At 36.6% G+C, this 17209-nt stretch overlaps 1 protein-coding gene across 1 annotated transcript in view; it reads right to left on the reverse strand.

Annotated features, from left to right (window-relative positions):
- Positions 1 to 3468: 3468 nt before the first annotated feature.
- The window catches only part of INTS6 (integrator complex subunit 6), a 45058-nt gene continuing 31317 nt past the window's right edge, over positions 3469 to 17209 (reverse strand). The window contains exons 6-16 of the mRNA XM_010165847.2: positions 15897 to 16049; positions 15625 to 15757; positions 15044 to 15138; positions 14522 to 14632; positions 12694 to 12909; positions 12459 to 12585; positions 11042 to 11184; positions 9900 to 10134; positions 8785 to 9156; positions 8223 to 8316; positions 3469 to 4065 (exon numbers count right to left, since the gene is read on the reverse strand). Of these exons, the coding sequence (XP_010164149.1) occupies positions 3972 to 4065; positions 8223 to 8316; positions 8785 to 9156; positions 9900 to 10134; positions 11042 to 11184; positions 12459 to 12585; positions 12694 to 12909; positions 14522 to 14632; positions 15044 to 15138; positions 15625 to 15757; positions 15897 to 16049 (1773 nt within the window). The 3' untranslated portion in view covers positions 3469 to 3971. The remainder of the gene's footprint in view (positions 4066 to 8222; positions 8317 to 8784; positions 9157 to 9899; positions 10135 to 11041; positions 11185 to 12458; positions 12586 to 12693; positions 12910 to 14521; positions 14633 to 15043; positions 15139 to 15624; positions 15758 to 15896; positions 16050 to 17209) is intronic.

Consider the following 17209-nt stretch of genomic DNA (forward strand, 5'->3'; position numbering starts at 1 on the left):
CAGATGGCACACAGCAAACAGACTTCTGCCTGTCAGCACCAGGACTCCAGGGCCTGAAATTCCTTGTATTAATTCCTACCTTGGCAGTTTCTAAGGGGATATCTCAAAAATTCTGAAGACCAACAATCTTTTGCCCAACTACAGCTCAGAATATGCACAAGCAAGTTTCTCTTCCCTTGTATCTTGACTATCAACACCTTCAAGGAGATAATTTTACACATCTGGACTCTTCACTACTTGGTATCCTCATGAGACATTCAGGTTATCAAAAGCCATAGATACTCACTGTATGTAATCAGGTAACTTACCTCTGCAAAACCCGTAACTTGTATCTTCACTTTTGCAAGGAACTACCAAAAAAATGCATGTTCCTTTTGCAACTGGTAACTCTTTTTCTTGCTAACGAACTCCCCCAGCCCCTAAAACAGAGAAAATTGCAGAGCACGTCTGAAAGAGTAAAGCATCACAGTGCTCCTTTGCCTTCAGTATTAGATTATATGTCTCATTTCAGATGTCCAATCATGTAAGTTACTCCAGAATCTCTACCAAAGGAGAATGCCACATAGCTCGTTGGCAATAATAAAGGACAATTGCATTATGCACCATTTAGCAGGCGTTTGCTCCCCCGAAGCATCAGGCCATCTCCAACAACTCTCACCATTCTTAGCAATGCAGTAAATTTGCACCTTAAGGATTCTCCTAAAAATCCTTCAAACCACCAAATTTCTCTCATAGCCTGGAGTCACATCCATTTAGTTTTCCAGGGAACATAGAGCCATTTATAGGGCTCAGTAAAACACTGGGGCCTGGCAAGAAAACCAAAGAGAATCATTTTCCTTATCTGCTTCCAAGTAACACACTGTTCTCTTAGCTGGTAAACACCTGTGTATGTAACTCTGCTTTAAAAATCTGTATCTTAAGTTTTGACCAAAATGCAAACACGTCTCTTAAAAGAAAAAAGCACTAATTTGGTGGGGGTTTTTGTTTAAAATATGTTTTGGCAATCATCACCATTCAGTGAATAAAAGTATTTTTACTTGTTAAACGCAGGACTTGGAAAAAAAAAAAAAGCCACTAAAAGCTGATCTATGAAACCCAAGCCACAGACTCTTCAGGATTAAGAACAAACATTTTAAAATTGCTAAATTTACAGTATATGATAAATTATATAAATAGGAAGGAAATTAGATTGTAAACCAGGATTTTTATACAAAGCATAACAAAATATATACCTTCTAATCAAGTCAAAACCAGAAGTACATTTCTGTAATTTAAGCTTTTTAAAGCAAAAAGTGAGAACTGTGAAAACATTGTAATTTTGTTTGTTCAGACTGTTACTGAAGTTGTTCATGTATGAAAAAGGGAAAGTGTAAAGAAGATCTGCTTTTAATACATTTTATTAACCTAATTAAAGATACTTAAAACTTGCTATCCCCATAAAGTCACAACGAATCTTTATGTGGACCAAAACTCTTCACTGCATCAGTCTTGTAGTAATAGCGGAAATTTTTAGAAATAGCAGAAGTATTTTCCAAGACTTAAAATGGCATAGTTCTGCCTGAAAGAATTGAAAATGTTAGGGTTTTTTTTAATCTAAATGTCAGGTTTGAACACACTCTCTCTGAATGACAGGTAAGCTAACAGCAATACAAACACAACCGAACCACAGATTCAATGAATCTGAGGCAGTGATTTCATTCAAGGGATTGTAATAATCTCTTCTGTAACTACAATATCAACACAAAAGAATTAACTTAGCATCTGGTTTGCTCAGTTGAAAAGTGATTCTTTAGCCAAAGGTTTGGGTAAGCTTCAGGTTTTGGCAAATTTCTGGTTTGGGTTACCTACTACTTGGAAAGGCCTTTTTGTTTTTAAGACAGAAATCTTCAAATTATTCTAAAGGCAAGCATACAATTGCAGTTGATTTTCCCACACAAGCAATGATCACAAATCTGCTCATTCTGTGCTTAACTTATGTATTTTAACTCTGCTACACTTTGAAAATGTGGTCCTAAACTGAAATAATGTTAATATTGTTCTCATTTGCAGGTTCAGTACTCTTTATAGGAAGAGTTACAAATCCTTCATAATAAACACTAGATAAATACACTGTCTTCTGTTCCTCCCATGGTGACCTTTCCTTCAGTGAAATTAAAGGCTACACTATATGTATTTATTAAAACCATTTTAAACAATATAACTTTTGCAAGAACAAGCATGAGCAAGTCCTCCACTACCTTATTCCTTTGTATACACTACTGGAAACTTACAGCTGTCTAGGAATCATTAGCACCACAACTACGGCAAAGATAGTAAGCATATAACCATTGGAAAAAATGGAACAGATTTTCCCACCTAAATGTTTAAGAATATGGGCCAACAGCTTCTGCTTAACTTCTTCACCAAGGCTAGTCAGCTTGACTGTTGCTGAGCACGTAGGTCACCTGGAAGAAAGCATCCCACAAGAAAACTTTGTGATATATGTTATTTTTCAAGCACAACTTTATTTCCCTGTCCTGAATTCAAAACCTGAAGAACAAAATTGAAGTTCAGTCTGGCCCTAGACTTAGATAAAATCCAGCTGAGATAGATAACAAGCAAGCAGCAAAATGTTGTGAAAAGGAAATCAAGTTGAGAGCCTCTTTCAAAACTGACAGAACAGGTAAGAAGCAGAAATACCCACTCAATCAGTGACCAAATGTTATTGCCAAAAAAGTAGCAGTATTACCTTTTTTTTTTTTTTTTAATGAACACAGCATAGAATGGACATTCCTGAAGAACAGTGACTGAGGCTAAAAGCATCTAGAAAAATGCTTCTTTCAGCATCCTGACAAAAGTTGGGATACTTGAGTGTTTTAGCACAAGAATAAGCAAATCATGGCACAAGCATCAGAAACCCAGGCCCATAAAGATTTTGGGTGAAGACTGTGAACCACTGACACCTAGGAAAAGCATCAGAGTTGAGCTGCTCCCACTGAATCAAACAAAGCTTTCCAGAAGTTAGGAGCATCTAGCACAGATGAAAGACATGGCAAACAAAGCATTCAGTAATGCTTTATGTCCAAGAAGCAGCCCCCTTCTGGCTTTCAGAAGGTGGTTTCAGCACTTGTAAACATGTGAAAATATCTGACACAAAAACTCTGCAGCATTCCTCAAAGGCTACTGACTCCTGCTATGCTGCATTGTATCCTCATACAACTGGATTTTGTCATTGCTGTGGAGGCGCATACAGGACACTGGTTTGTTATGCCAGTCACCAAACAGCTAAGCCCAAAGTACACAAGGCTACAGGCTATCATCCTACCATCACTGTGATTCAGCATTAGCTTCCTTTCACTCGTTCTCTGATTAAGAACAGAATATCCAGTGATACAAAACTGCTCTTCGTTCTGATACTAGAACACAGCAGCTCTGGAAAGGGAAGGCAAAATGAACCATTCCAATAAAAACTGTACTCAATCCCACACAAAGATTAAAATAGAGTTTTTATTGATGGAATAACAAAAGTGCTTTTCTTAAATATTTTTCAAAATACATTTATACAACTTACAATAATATATCCAAAATAACTGTATATACAAAACATTACCTTGTTTAATGTATGTGCTTTTTTTTTTTTTTTTGAAAATTACAAAGCAACTTTTTTGGCAAAAGTTCAACCTTAAGAGGTGATAGTTTTGAAGGTTAGATTAAGAAAAATAGAACCTGAGGGAAAGTAACACTTAAGTCCATGACAAGCAAGAAGTTCTCCATTTAGTTAAATAAAAATGGTTTTGTGATATTTTCCACATTACAAAAATAACAGAAGTGAAAAAAAAAAAAAAAAGATGATGGATACTTTTCTCATAATTTTATAGAGCAGCTTCTCATTCTTTCAGGAACAGGAATTTGAGATAACAGTGCATGTCAAAAATGAATGCAAGTAAGGACAGCAGTGCCCTGCTGTGGCTCTCTCTTGTGTGCAGTGTCTCTTAGCTGCTGTTGATATGGTTGACCTGATTGGATCTGCGATGGATTTCTTCCAGAAAACTCTCAAGCTGTTCTATCAGCATTCGTTTTTTAAACCTGCATTTAAAAGAAAGCATAATAATGGATGCACACAGTAATACATGAAACATAGTTCACAAAACTTCTACTGAACCCTGGAAACATCAGTTATTATTTTAGGTCCAGAGCACGGTGAGGTTATATGTACCTCATATGAACATATACCATCTCCTACTGTTCTGGTAAACTACTAACTGGCTTTTCCATTTAATGAGAGAATACAAAACTATGCTTACTACAGCCTATTCTAGCACATTGCTGAACATCACTTAGCCCTCAGAAAGCCAGGAAAAAGACAGTTAAGTGTTTGCTCTTTCCAGAAGTAAAGTTCGGAAGCACAGAAACAAAACATATGCCAAAAGAACTATCATCCTAAAGCTGGCAACAGCTTTTAGGGATTATTTGCATGTCTTTATGGTGCATTCACAAAAGTTAAGTGACGTTGGTACTGGTGAAGGAATAGCCATTACACCATGCAGAGCAGATCTCCTGACAAGAAAATACAACTTAAAAGTTTGAGAAAGAAATTAAAGAAACTACAGATGTGATCTGTACCTGGAGTCTCTGCAGTTCTATTCCATATTGATTACATAAATTCAAACAGCAGACAATTTTTTCACCCTTGCCTTAGAGCACACAGCTCCGTGCTGTTTCCAGCTAACCTTCCCCCTTGTAACATTTCTGCATGTGAAAAGCCACATCTGATCGATGCTTTGGCAGCCGTACACATACTCAGAGATGAGAAGCAATGAGAAGATCACCCACTTCACTCAGTACTGTTCTGAACTATACACCGAGTCCACTCCTATAACCTTATTAAACCCCAACAAAAGCCTCCACTCCCAGACAGGCCTCCCCATCTATGTTCTTGGCTCACAGAAACATGGCATCTGCCCTAATTCCCAGACCACAGACTTCCCCAAAATCCCAGCTTGGCTATGGGGAAACAAGCTCCCATTCCCAACCACTTCCTATCTCATTGGACACCCATGCTCTGGGTCCTTACCCATCCTCTCATCACAGTTCTCCTCTGTAACCCCACACCTCAAGTACTGCTTCCCACCTCCATTCTTCCTCATTGCTTTCACAACTGCTCCCTGCTTGTTGAAAAGTATTAACCTGGGAAATAGATAATTATTCCTTCTCATTCCCTCTAGTAAAAGTCACATTATTTAAGCTAATAGCAAAGTGCTTTACTATAATACAATCCTAGTGCAAATTTAACATGCTTGTATTCTGTGCATGTGACTGGGCAAGGTTACTTTCCAGAACACCTTCAAGCCCCTCTGAAGCAGCTGTACAAGTTAACAGCAGACATTTCCTAGAAACTTAAAACCTGGTGGAAGGTAGGGAAAAACATTGCTAACTATTCTCAAATTACTGTTGGCACAAGAGTTCTGGTTTACAGTGCACTATGTCAAGCCCTTCAGTACATCTCACTGGAAGTTCTTTTCCAATTGCGGAACCCTACAGCAAACAATTTTTTTCAAGGCAATAGAAACAATTTACCATATTAACTAATACTGTAATTAAAAGAATTAAGCATTGACTCTAATTCAGCTGTTCACTCTGCTAGGAATATTAGTACCCTTAATAATAAAACTTCCTCAAGTAGTTCTAGCTATTGAGCATAAAGCTTCATTATAATTTTGAAACGGGTTGCATTCACTCTTGCCAGCACTTTTATCACAACTGGGTATCGCTCAGCATTTTGTCTAGGCACACACTTTGGGCTTCACTATGTCTACTAGTAGCTTAAAGCTCTTTATTTGGAAAATAAATAAAAGGGAATTGAATTTCTCATACTGAGAAGTTGGTTGATTTGGAGAATGTTGATCTGTGTTTTGTCAGCTTTTGCTCTAGACTATTTAGCAGAGAATTAAAAATCAGTTATTCTTCGTGCTAGGACCGTAAATGGACTGCTATGCCAACTCCAGAAATACTGAAGGCCTCCCCACAACATAGGCTAATTTCTTTTAGCCCTTTCCTCAATAACATTTAATTTTGTGCATTCAAAGTTACAGACACTTATTGGGAAGTCTTGGCTTTTATGTTTAATAAGGACTCCATGTAAGCACTAATACTACCAGCCCAGGCTGAGCCAAATGTGTATCACTATGTGTAAGAAAAGTCTTTGCCAGAATAGAAATAACCAAGAATTTGGTATTGAGATGTACCTACTCATCCTTAATATTTTTATGATCAACTGGAAGAAAAAAACCCCAAAAAACATCATCTACCCCATCTTTACTTTTCCTCTTAAAAGTGGTAGCTTTTCTGCTATCAAGAGAGAACTGTGGGGCAGCCAGTTTCCAAAGGAAGGAAAACTGTGGATTGTTTAGAAGTCTTCCTCTGCCCTCACAACTCTCCAGAATTAACCTCCAGAATTGAACAGGGACTGTTTTTAAACACACACTTTCTTGCTGAAATCCTCAAGAGCTTTCTTAAGTCTCCATGTTCAGAGTCAGAGCTCCTTGGAGCAGGAAAAGAGAGCAGGTATCCCAGATTTTAATTGCGTTCTGTGGCACTGCTCCCCGTTAACTAAACAAGACTACCTTGACAACTCTGGAGTTGTCATGCCTAGAGATGTTTCCTGCAGGGAGCAGGGAACCTTGGTTAAATGTGATAGCTTGCTGGATAAGGAGAGAAACAGAGAACTGCATAGGGACTGTAAGGCAGTGTTATCCAGGTGGATAAAATGATCATACCATAAAAATCTAACCTAGGAAAGAAGAGGAAGGGGAGAGATTAAGTTGTTCCTACACTCAAACCAATAAAAATTGAATTAAACAATAGTTGAGAAAAACAAACTTTTACACCAGTACATACAGAAAACTGTTGGCTATGGTGAGAGACAGTATTTAATTCTGATGCATCCAACCGCTGGCCAATTTTGTAGATAGAGTCAACTCAAGATAACTGGAATAGAGAGGCTGTGCAACAGAAAAGATTATAGACGATCTAAAGAGCCTAATTTTAGAGGCACAAATATTCCAACCCCACTAAGGGCTGCCACAGACTCCAGGAGCAACAGTATTGTTTTGCTGACAGTGAGGAGGCATGTATAATCCAAAGGCTATGGAACAACTCTGACAGGTGATAGAACAGTTATCACAAGACAGATCAAACAAAAGCATGATAAAGTAATTGTTCCTACAGGAAGAGCACAATCTGTATAAAGCTGCATGCCCACTATGCTGGCAATAAAAGGCTAGAGGAGCTGTATGAATGTCCAACATTCAGTGTACCTTAAACTGTCAGCATGGTTTTATCCAAAAATTACTTTGATTTTTATTTAATCATAAATTTTGTTTAATAATGCCACAGGAGGGGGGAAAAAAAAAGCTGGCTACTACAAAAACAGATTAGAGCAAAAAACAAACAAAAAAAAATCAATCATTCTTTCAGGCTTCTGAAATAAGACTCAAAGTTACAGTTATATTTATGATCCAAGCAAGATGCTGGAATTAGTAGTTCACTTCAACTCAAACACTGTTGGTTCCAATCATAATTACACATTTCTGCTTTCTTTCCTATTTATAAATGTGTAGCAGGCTAATCAAGTATGGTCAATCTAAGGATGCTGTAAGGAACAGTTTCTACCTGGATTAACAACACGGGGTTTAAATCCTCAGCAAGTCTCTACTCCAGTGACAAACTATCTCCTATCCCCACAGCCTCAGACAGGATTACAGTATCTCTGCAGGAAATACATCTGAAGAGCAGACAGATATCTTTATGGAGCACACCTGGATCTCAAAACTATTTTTAGGATAAGTTTTTGAGTTGATGCAGAATAATGAATTTCAACTGTTTCTGAAAGCCTAATTCACAGTAAGATGCAGTTCTTTCAGTTTTTCAGGTTAGCAGTACACTTGCACTTGAATGATTTTCTAAAGTTACTTTCTATACCACTGTACATCTACATTTATGGTCACTGGGCAGTTACAGCTGCTAACATTTTTAAGACAAAATATGAAGCAAAAAGGTAAACTTGTGCAAACAACACACATCAGGAAGTTTACGTGTTTCTGTTTTTTTTCCAGGGAATTGTTTACTTGCAGTGCAAAGCATTGTATGGCAAGTTTCAAACAAAGAACTGCGTGGTTGTCAAGCAGTTATGTATGGCAGTATATAGTGCAGTTTTACAAGATTAATGCAATTCAGTTACCTACCTTGAAGCTTCTTTAATAACATTTTGTAAAAATATCAGTCGGGTTTGTAAGCTTCCTTGTACATGCTTCAGTAAAAAGAAGATTCTTTCATATTCTTAAAAGTAAAGAGAAGAGCAAAATCACAGTTACTTAAGAAACACCTATCTGTTGTAATAGATCTGAGTGAAATCTGAGTCAAATGCAACAGATTCCATTCAGCTTTTGTAAGCTTTTAGGATATTTCTCCTATCAAGGAGGCCTGCAGAAATTACATACTGTTTAATGAACACTAACATTAAAAAACACAAGATACTGCAGTTCAGGATATTACTGGAACACCTAACAAGCTAATTCTAATACTGATAATATAAAAAATAAACTTTCATGAACATTGACAGGTATAGCAATATTTTAATCACTCATCCAGGAAGTTTTAGCAGAGGTTTTAAAACAAAACTTTTCAGCTTTAAGTTTATTTTGCTTCAGTCTCATGATTCAGTATGTTTCTAAAATAGTGATCTAATATGAATTCTTTGTCTGGCTCTCATGCCAAGGACCTGAAAGAGAGATCTGGTATACTTACTCCTTCCTGGTTTCCGGATCTCTTTCATAATTTGTGCTCTTAGCTCTATATTAATCTCTCTGGAACTTCTACAATGCACTGTTTTTTTCCCTTTGCTGGGTGAAGACATTGGCAAGTTCTCTTCAGTACTTTGCTCTCTACTACCCGATTCCTCATGATTCTCCAAAAAGCCATCAATATTCAAGTTATTCCCTAAACGTTCATGGCCTACATCCTCTGTATGAGCTGCCAGTCGATCCAATGAATTGAATGGAGAAGAGGACATTGAAAAATCTGAATCCACGGTATTTGGGAAAACATCCGATGAAAGTGGGTCTGTAACATGATTCTCAACCACATCATCCATTGTAACCTCATAATTTGTTTCTGATGCTGAAAAGACAAAGATTACACTTGCCAGTTTCACATTCTTTATCATCTGATAAAAGTCACCTAATCAGTTCAGTATTAAAACCCTCGTAAAGCTGTGCTCCAGCTTGTAGTGTCTACTGTACATGCCAGGCAAAAGAAAACACGTTTGTGGGTTACAGCACTGAGCACATTACGGTATCTCCTGGCAATTAATGGTGCAACAAAAATCACAGGTATATTCTTTATAGAAAAATGGAAATTGCTATATGGACTATGAACAAAAGAAAAAAGCACCTGTAAAATGTACTTTTATGTCATACTCGTTTTTCCCCATTAAATTGAACTGACAAAGCTTACTTTAGTGCTGAACTGTGAGCAAGACTGTTACACAGCACCTCAGCTCCACGCTAAGGGAAATTAATTCACAGCAAAATTAAAATTAACTTCATGTTGTGATACTGTCAGAGCATCTGAATTCCCAGGCAAGGGAAGAACATCCTTCTAACTGTTTACATTGTCTCCTCATTTAATACAGGAAATACATTGTTTATACAGAGAAGCTCATAGGAAAGAGACTTCTATCTGAAGGACTATGTTAACTCTTTCTGTAATTAACCCCAGATGCATGCCAAAATACTTCATTTTCAAAAATGAGGAATAAAATTGCTGGATTTGTGAAATCAGTCAACGGTATTTCTACATAAACAAGTTTTTTGCCTAAATTAAAAAGCAAACTCTCTTAAAGATGATGAAGATTCACTTACTTTTGTGAATAGGGATAGGTTTAACAAGGTCAGGCTGTGCTTGTGTGATTGGTGTTGGTGGCCCTTTTCCTCCAATATGGTTATTCACAACCGGAGGAGTTTGCGGTCGACCTCTGAGCAGGGGGGACATACAACGTCGTCTTTTTGGAATCCCTTGCATATTTGGTTCTCCAGGTCTTTTATGTTTATTTTGAGGTCCTGATACAAATTCATCCGCTTCATCTATCATCATTCCCTGTAATTAATTTAATGGACAGAATTCTTAAACTTTACACCAAAACCACATAATATAAAATATAATGAATGCTTTGATGTTATGATGATGCTTACTGTGTATAAGGCAACAACGTACACAACATGCCATTAGGTACTGAATTCTCAAATGTCGACCGAAGTCGTATGGGAAAACCATATCAAATCCTTCCTAGACTAAACCAGTGTGCTACAGGCCCTTATCTAACAGTCTACCAAGTAAGACAACTGAGTGGGCTATCAAACTTCCTTTTCAGTAACTGCAAAATGACTCAAACATTTAAAAGAGCAGCTCTAAATGATATTGGTAATTTGTTCAAGTCCAAGACCGATTTGGACAAAAGGAAGAGTCCATGCTCTCAAAGTTACCAGAAGCTTTTTATGAGGGAAGCTTGGTAATGGAAACATGATTAGGTATTAGCTATAGTACAGGGACGAACATTTCATTTATAATACAATTCAGAGGCATAATACTGGTTTTCCAATAAAGACTGCCCTCCATGGGACTCTACTGATGGAAAAACACCTGAGACACTTTCTTGTACATTTCCAAATACTTAGAAACATAGAATGTTGTGAGTTGGAAGGGACCCACAAGGTTCATAGAGTCCAACTCCTGTCCTAGCATAGGACAATCCCAAGATTCAGACCATGTGTCTGAGGGCCTTGGCCAAATGCATCCTGAATACTGTCAGGCTTGGTGCCATGACTACCTCCCTGGGGAGCCTGTTCCAGTGCTCCACCACTCTCTGGGTGAAGAACCTTTTCCTAATGTCCAACTTAAACCTCCTTGAAAGTGTTTCTCCAATACACTGCTCTTTGAATGGTCTAATCAGCAGCACACACACTCACAACAGAACACCTTTAAAACAACTTTACAGAAAAGTCACCTTTTTGTCCAATTTGAATGGATTGCCAAATGTATGAAGCCTTCGTGGTTGATCAGGATCAAGCTCCCGGAGCGGAGAAGGTATTTGTTTTAGATACTCCTGGTAGTTTCCCATTTGTGCTATAGGTACACTGTGAACTTGATCTATTGTTAACAAAAAGGTTTGTTAATATATGATACTGCTCACCTTATGAGAATTTAGTCTATATCCACTTCACATCTCCAGTTTTCAGTCTTTTATCAAATGCATTAACAAAACAGATGTGCAAACCTCACCACTATTCTTGCCCAACTGGTATTTATAACATTGTGCTTTGAGTACAGAAAACTTGCTTAAATGAATTAGTATGGCTCTTGTGTATTTATCATTATGACAGGGAAATAAGCCATAGTCATCACACATGGATGTTAGTTTTCCAATGCGTCCCATAACATTTCAACAGAGTAGATGGGTGAAAAAAACTAAGACTGGGAACAATTTATAACTAAGACATTACTACAAACAAAATCTGCATTAATACAAAGTAGTAATGTCATGCTGCATACAGCTTTGACATAACTCTACCCAATTTTAGCCACTCAAAATTTATTAGTTGAGATTAGCATTTTCTCAAAGCAACGGTGATTTTTTGATCAACAAATTCCTAAAATCCATAGGACCTACTCTAAACTTGTTATGGATTTAGTTAAAAGTTGCCAAGCCTTTGATCAAGCAAGGAAATAGCAGAAAAAAAAAAAACCTAACATCAGTTTTTACGTGGTTTAACTGCCTCCCCAAAGAGCAACTTCTCTGCATTTCACATTACATTATCGCTTGATCACAGATGTTAATTTGACCTAAGTAGTAGCAGGAGTAATGCAACATGCACTTGCACTGCCCTTCTAATTTTTTCCACTTACTTCATCATCATCTTTTTGTTAGATGCCATAAAGCAGTGCCAGAAAACACAGTAGAAAGGTAAAAGAATAAATTAGCAGGCTACTGAACTAATTGCTGTTGGCCTAAAGGGCAAAAGAATCATACTGGCAGTACCCAGTGGGCAAGCTTACTTTTCCACTTCTCACAATCCACTTCTTTGGAGAGAGATCATAATGTTCAGAACTGCCCTGTGATTTTATTGGTTTTTTTCAGCTATATCATGAAAGTTGTAAAAAAACAGTGAACATAAAATCTTAGGCAAAAGCCCAAGTGTCCTCATAAGGACTAAAGGACAGAGCAGTCTGTCTGCACCTTCTCTATCCTCACTATTTTTAATTCCAACAAGTTACTTAAGGAAAAAAAATGTAATAAAACATGAAGTTTAATGGTGATATCAGACATCCACTAAGTTTTAAAGAACTACACTATTTGTTAGAGACTTCATTTTTTCTAGTACCAATCATGCAACAGGTAGGCAAATAATAAGCTGTTATCTAACCTTCATCTTGTCCTTTGAGGTACTTGCGAGTACTCTTCAATAAATTAGATCTCATTCGTGTTAACTGATCCAAAAGATTTCTTCTGGGTATGTCATAAGCATTTCTAAAAGTCTGAGGTTTCAAATCCTATGGTTCCAGTGAATAAAGTTCCAATTAATAACATGTATGAAACAATATCTAGCATTTCAATGGAAGTATATTGAAAATAACAACATTACACACAGTGGTGCTTACCTTATTCAGCAAAGCTATTTGGAACCCAGCATACTCCTTCATATTGAGGTCTAGAGGTCTATGAGGAATTTCCCCAGTAATCCCCTGTAGCAGATGTTGAAAATCGTTCCTATGTGCCATAGACAGGTTGTGTGATCTGCTTCTGACCTTAATTCCAGTCTCTTGCGCTACCTTTTTGCCTACAGAGCCAATGACTCTATCGGACTCTATTTTGGCCTTAATTTGAAATAAATAAATAAATAAAATTGACAATACGCTCTTAAAAGGATTAGTCAGACTTATTCATTTTAAATTCCTACCTAGAAGATTCAACAATGTGCTAATACACTATGACGACCATAACCAGGATGAGAGCTTAAGGAGTGCTTAATACATAACCACGTAATGCTTACTACAATTTTAAATATAGTGAACAGTTTGTGCCTAGGTCTTCTGCATATTTCTCCTCTGCTGCCATTTATGGTATCTAAGCACCAATATGCATGCAATGCTTTTATTTTCATAAAATGCCATAATTTGTCTAGTAATTCTCAGCAAATCTACCTGTACCCACACAGACTGTTTCCTACAATAACAGCTAAACACTATAATTCTCAAAAGACTGATTCTCCCACAACTATAGTTTCAATCAGTCACACAATGCTATAAACTTTTTATAAGCTCAACAGAAATAGTCATAATATTAATAAATATGAAATACATGATAATACCTGATTCTGTTTTACTAGACAACCCTAACTTCCAATATTATGTTAGATTTGTACCACAATTAAACATGTTCATAAACAGCAGCTTTTTGGCAGAATACAGTTGAACAAAGAGCCGAAAAGAATTTAGTAATACACCTGTCACTGTTAGTTTTGCAGTTTCACATAAATTTGCCGACTACTCAAAATTTGAATATGTACTTACTAAGAATACTGAGTCTCTACTGGCAGAGCCTTTCAGGAGTTAGAAAAGCTTTAAGTGCAATTTGCAGTGCATGCCATCACATTTTAGGAGGCTAAGATGTCTAGGTTCAGAGATTAGCTCACAGAATACTGAGCAATATGACTATGATTTAATAGGATATACAGTAAATTTCAAGAGGTTTTCTTCCTCAAATATTTACATTAATGTTTTAAGAAAAAGCTGGTCCATAAGAACTCATTAGCTAAGTTACAAGTACCTGCACTACTGTCTCTTGAAGTTTCAAGCCTATTGCATTATCATCTTGAACAAGAAAGCTTAACATGCACAGTTCAACAAAACAGAAGCGGAGGTAGCAGGGCAGAAATGCTTTAGCTGGTGCAGGAGACTAATCAAAGATATGGGCACTATTCTGAACAGTTTCAAAAGGTCACCTGCCACTTCTACATCTGCATCCTTATTTGAGATTCTGAATTAAGTCAGTTTACTTTATATTTACTGAACACTTTTCATTTCTTTTCACAAGCCAAAGAAAGGAAGCTTTCTTATTCAGATGCACAAAGTACAAATCTATATTTTCTGAAAAAATGCTAGAAAATCTTGAATATCTAGGGTAAGACAACATGTTTTCTTTTGGACAAAAGTACATTACTATCTCTACAAGTAAAAACACTCCTTAAATAATCTCAATTTGTACCTCCATATCTATCTTTATAATTCAGTCTATAAAGTCTATATTTAAATGTCAAGTTTTCCTTCAATTCAAAAAAACAAAATGCATTTTTGCCCACTGCTTATAGGAAAGTATTAACTTGATCTTTTTGCTCTTTTTTTTCCCTTCAAAGCCATTGAACTTGAATATTTTAAGATTATCCTGATATTAGAATAAGCTTTTACTGCTCTTTTGCTTCAACATTACCTGCTGACTCAACTTTTTGAGATATGAAATGACACTGTAACTAAGTCCATATTCCACATTGTCAGCTATAAGGTTTGGTGCTCCCATCATCCTCACAGCTTTCTTCAAAGGCTGAAACATGGAATATATTGTATAGTCATATTTAAGTGTTGTACACATAATTCAACTAACTACATCCATTTCAAATAGAACCTGAGGTTCTCCAAGTTAGAAAGAAGAAAAACAAAGACTTTCACAGCAACATTTTTTGTTGTTTTAAAGCATTGTTCCATTCATACAGAATCAATTATTAACAGATGTATCATTTATACACAAGTCACAGCTGATGGAATTTTCGTAACATTCAAGTCCCACATCTTCCACAGGACTCCAGAGAAAACAGTAAGTATCAGTATGCATGAAGTTTAGCTGGTTCCTCAAATTAATACATGTTCTACTTGAAACAGGGAACACACCCATAGTGGAAAGACAACTACAGTTACGTAATAAAATAGAAATTTTTAACACAGTAAGTCATCTTACCCCAAGATAATAAGGAGGCATTGTCTTCAAATAGCTTTCAAATGACTGTCGCCATTTCAACGTAGGCTTTGCCTTGTGTACTTTAAACAAGTCATCTGATGGTTACAAAAAGAAAAGAAATGAAAGGCATGTCCAGACTGTACTGCATCTTTTTTTCTAATAAAATAAACTCTCAAAGAAATGCCAGTTCCTCAATATTTCAACACATATACAACTAAATTAAATATACACAGACAAGATGAATGCTGCAGCCAAAAGGTAGAACCTGATAAATTATTTATCAAATTGAATTGGTACTTGAGACAACAGATTGGGAAAAATGGCTCCTAAAATAATGAAAGAAGTGAGACCAAAACATATCTGAAAGAATGATGATTAAGTAAATCCTCTTACACACTGAGGCTGAGTCATGAAGGTCAACCAATTAGTGACAGGTGAAACAAGTTACCAATGACAAATACATTGTTCAACATTCTACCTTTCTACAGGTGTGTGATTAATACTGGCATTAATTGCAGTAATCTATTTAGATAAGATCAACTGCCTACCACCCAAGAAAATTTTTATGAAGTAGTATTTACCTAGCAGTGGAAGGAGGACTGGATAGTTGTAAGGCATCACAAATAAATTCACACAATTCAATGCTGTACTAGCTTTCAAGTAACCAAAAGGATGACCAAGTTCACTGTATTTTGCACTATTGCTCACGTATACCTGCAATGGAACACATTATATTGTATTTAAATCCAAAATATTGTGTACTGAAATTTTACATCCTATTTTGATTATAGAATAAAATCTATGAAAAACAGTCTTCTATAAATAACTTAAAGTCAGCATGCACTCTACTTGCCTGCCAGCAGGTTTGAGGGGACTTTCTCTCCAGGATAAACTGAGTCAGTGGTGAAGGTTCTAACTCGTATTTATCAAAAGGCAGTTTGTCAATGACCATCGGTTCACAGTCAGTACAGGAGAATTTCACCACAGGATGAGACGTGCGAGGTGGCTAAACATAAGCATTCCACTGTTATTAATCTGCACAACTAAAATGCAATTGTGGCATGAGAACTAAAGTAATAGAGGTTCTTTGAAAACAGACATATTTAAAGAGCCCATTCAATACAGGATTCATATTTATTGTTAATGAGTCCTAAACAATTAATTTATGATGTTAGCACTGTCTCAGTCTTATTTTCTAAATAAATCTTATCTTAATCTAAATAAAATCTTATCTTATTTTCTAAATAAATGCCAGTTATTTTACCTAGTAAGTCTAGAACAGTATGCAAGTAAAACTTCTTGCATATACACAAAAACTTTGCAAATGGAAGTAAATCTTCACAGCTACACTGGGGCATGTCCATTTTTATTCCCCACAGAAGAAGGAGCTGTACTTTTGCACTTGCTGACTTCCTCCAGCACTTTTTCTTCTTGGCAAATTTAACCGTTACAAAATTCAAACTGAATTATAATAACCAAAAGGAGCATGAATTCAGAAAAAAAACAAACTTTAGAAGAACTCACATTTTAACTACACCTGTGAAAAATTACTTATCAAGCAATTTTAAGTGTTTGGATGTTAATCTTTTTATTAATCACAGGGAAAAGGCCTTTGTGCCTAGAGTTGCAAGTATAAGTTAGCAACATATTTGAAACTTATTTTGCTGAAAGGGAAAGTTGATTTTTTGTGTGTGATGAAAACTAGACCTGTACGCCTTCCACTGAAGGGTATTCAGGAGAGGAGCATAAGTTCTTATACTTACCCTGAGCCCCTTCCAAGGCCACTAGAATCTGGGGAAGAGCTCAATTAGGAAGCCTCCTTCCATTTACTCTCTTTACAAGAAGGTAACCAATAAATACATAAGATGAACTAGGGAAACACGGGGTTTCTTGGACCTTCCTACCACCTCACCTTGCAAGTAGCTTTTCTACATCTATTAAGCTCTACTCTCTTCCTTTTAGGATGAGCCACCCAAACATTATCTGCCTGCAGAGCTGGTCTTGCCTTGAGTGTCTCCACTCTGAGGAAGGGGTACTGACCAAGTGCACACAAAATAGGAGGCCCAACCAACTGAAGGAACTGCAACTCTCTTCAAAGAAGATGCCTCCAACAAATAGTTCTGGTGGAGTTTTTGACCAAGCTATGAAGCAGTTTTATTAGGAATA

The sequence above is a fragment of the Antrostomus carolinensis genome, unplaced genomic scaffold (assembly GCF_000700745.2).
Source record: "Antrostomus carolinensis isolate BGI_N321 unplaced genomic scaffold, ASM70074v2 scaffold8804, whole genome shotgun sequence".
Lineage (NCBI taxonomy): Eukaryota > Metazoa > Chordata > Aves > Caprimulgiformes > Caprimulgidae > Antrostomus > Antrostomus carolinensis.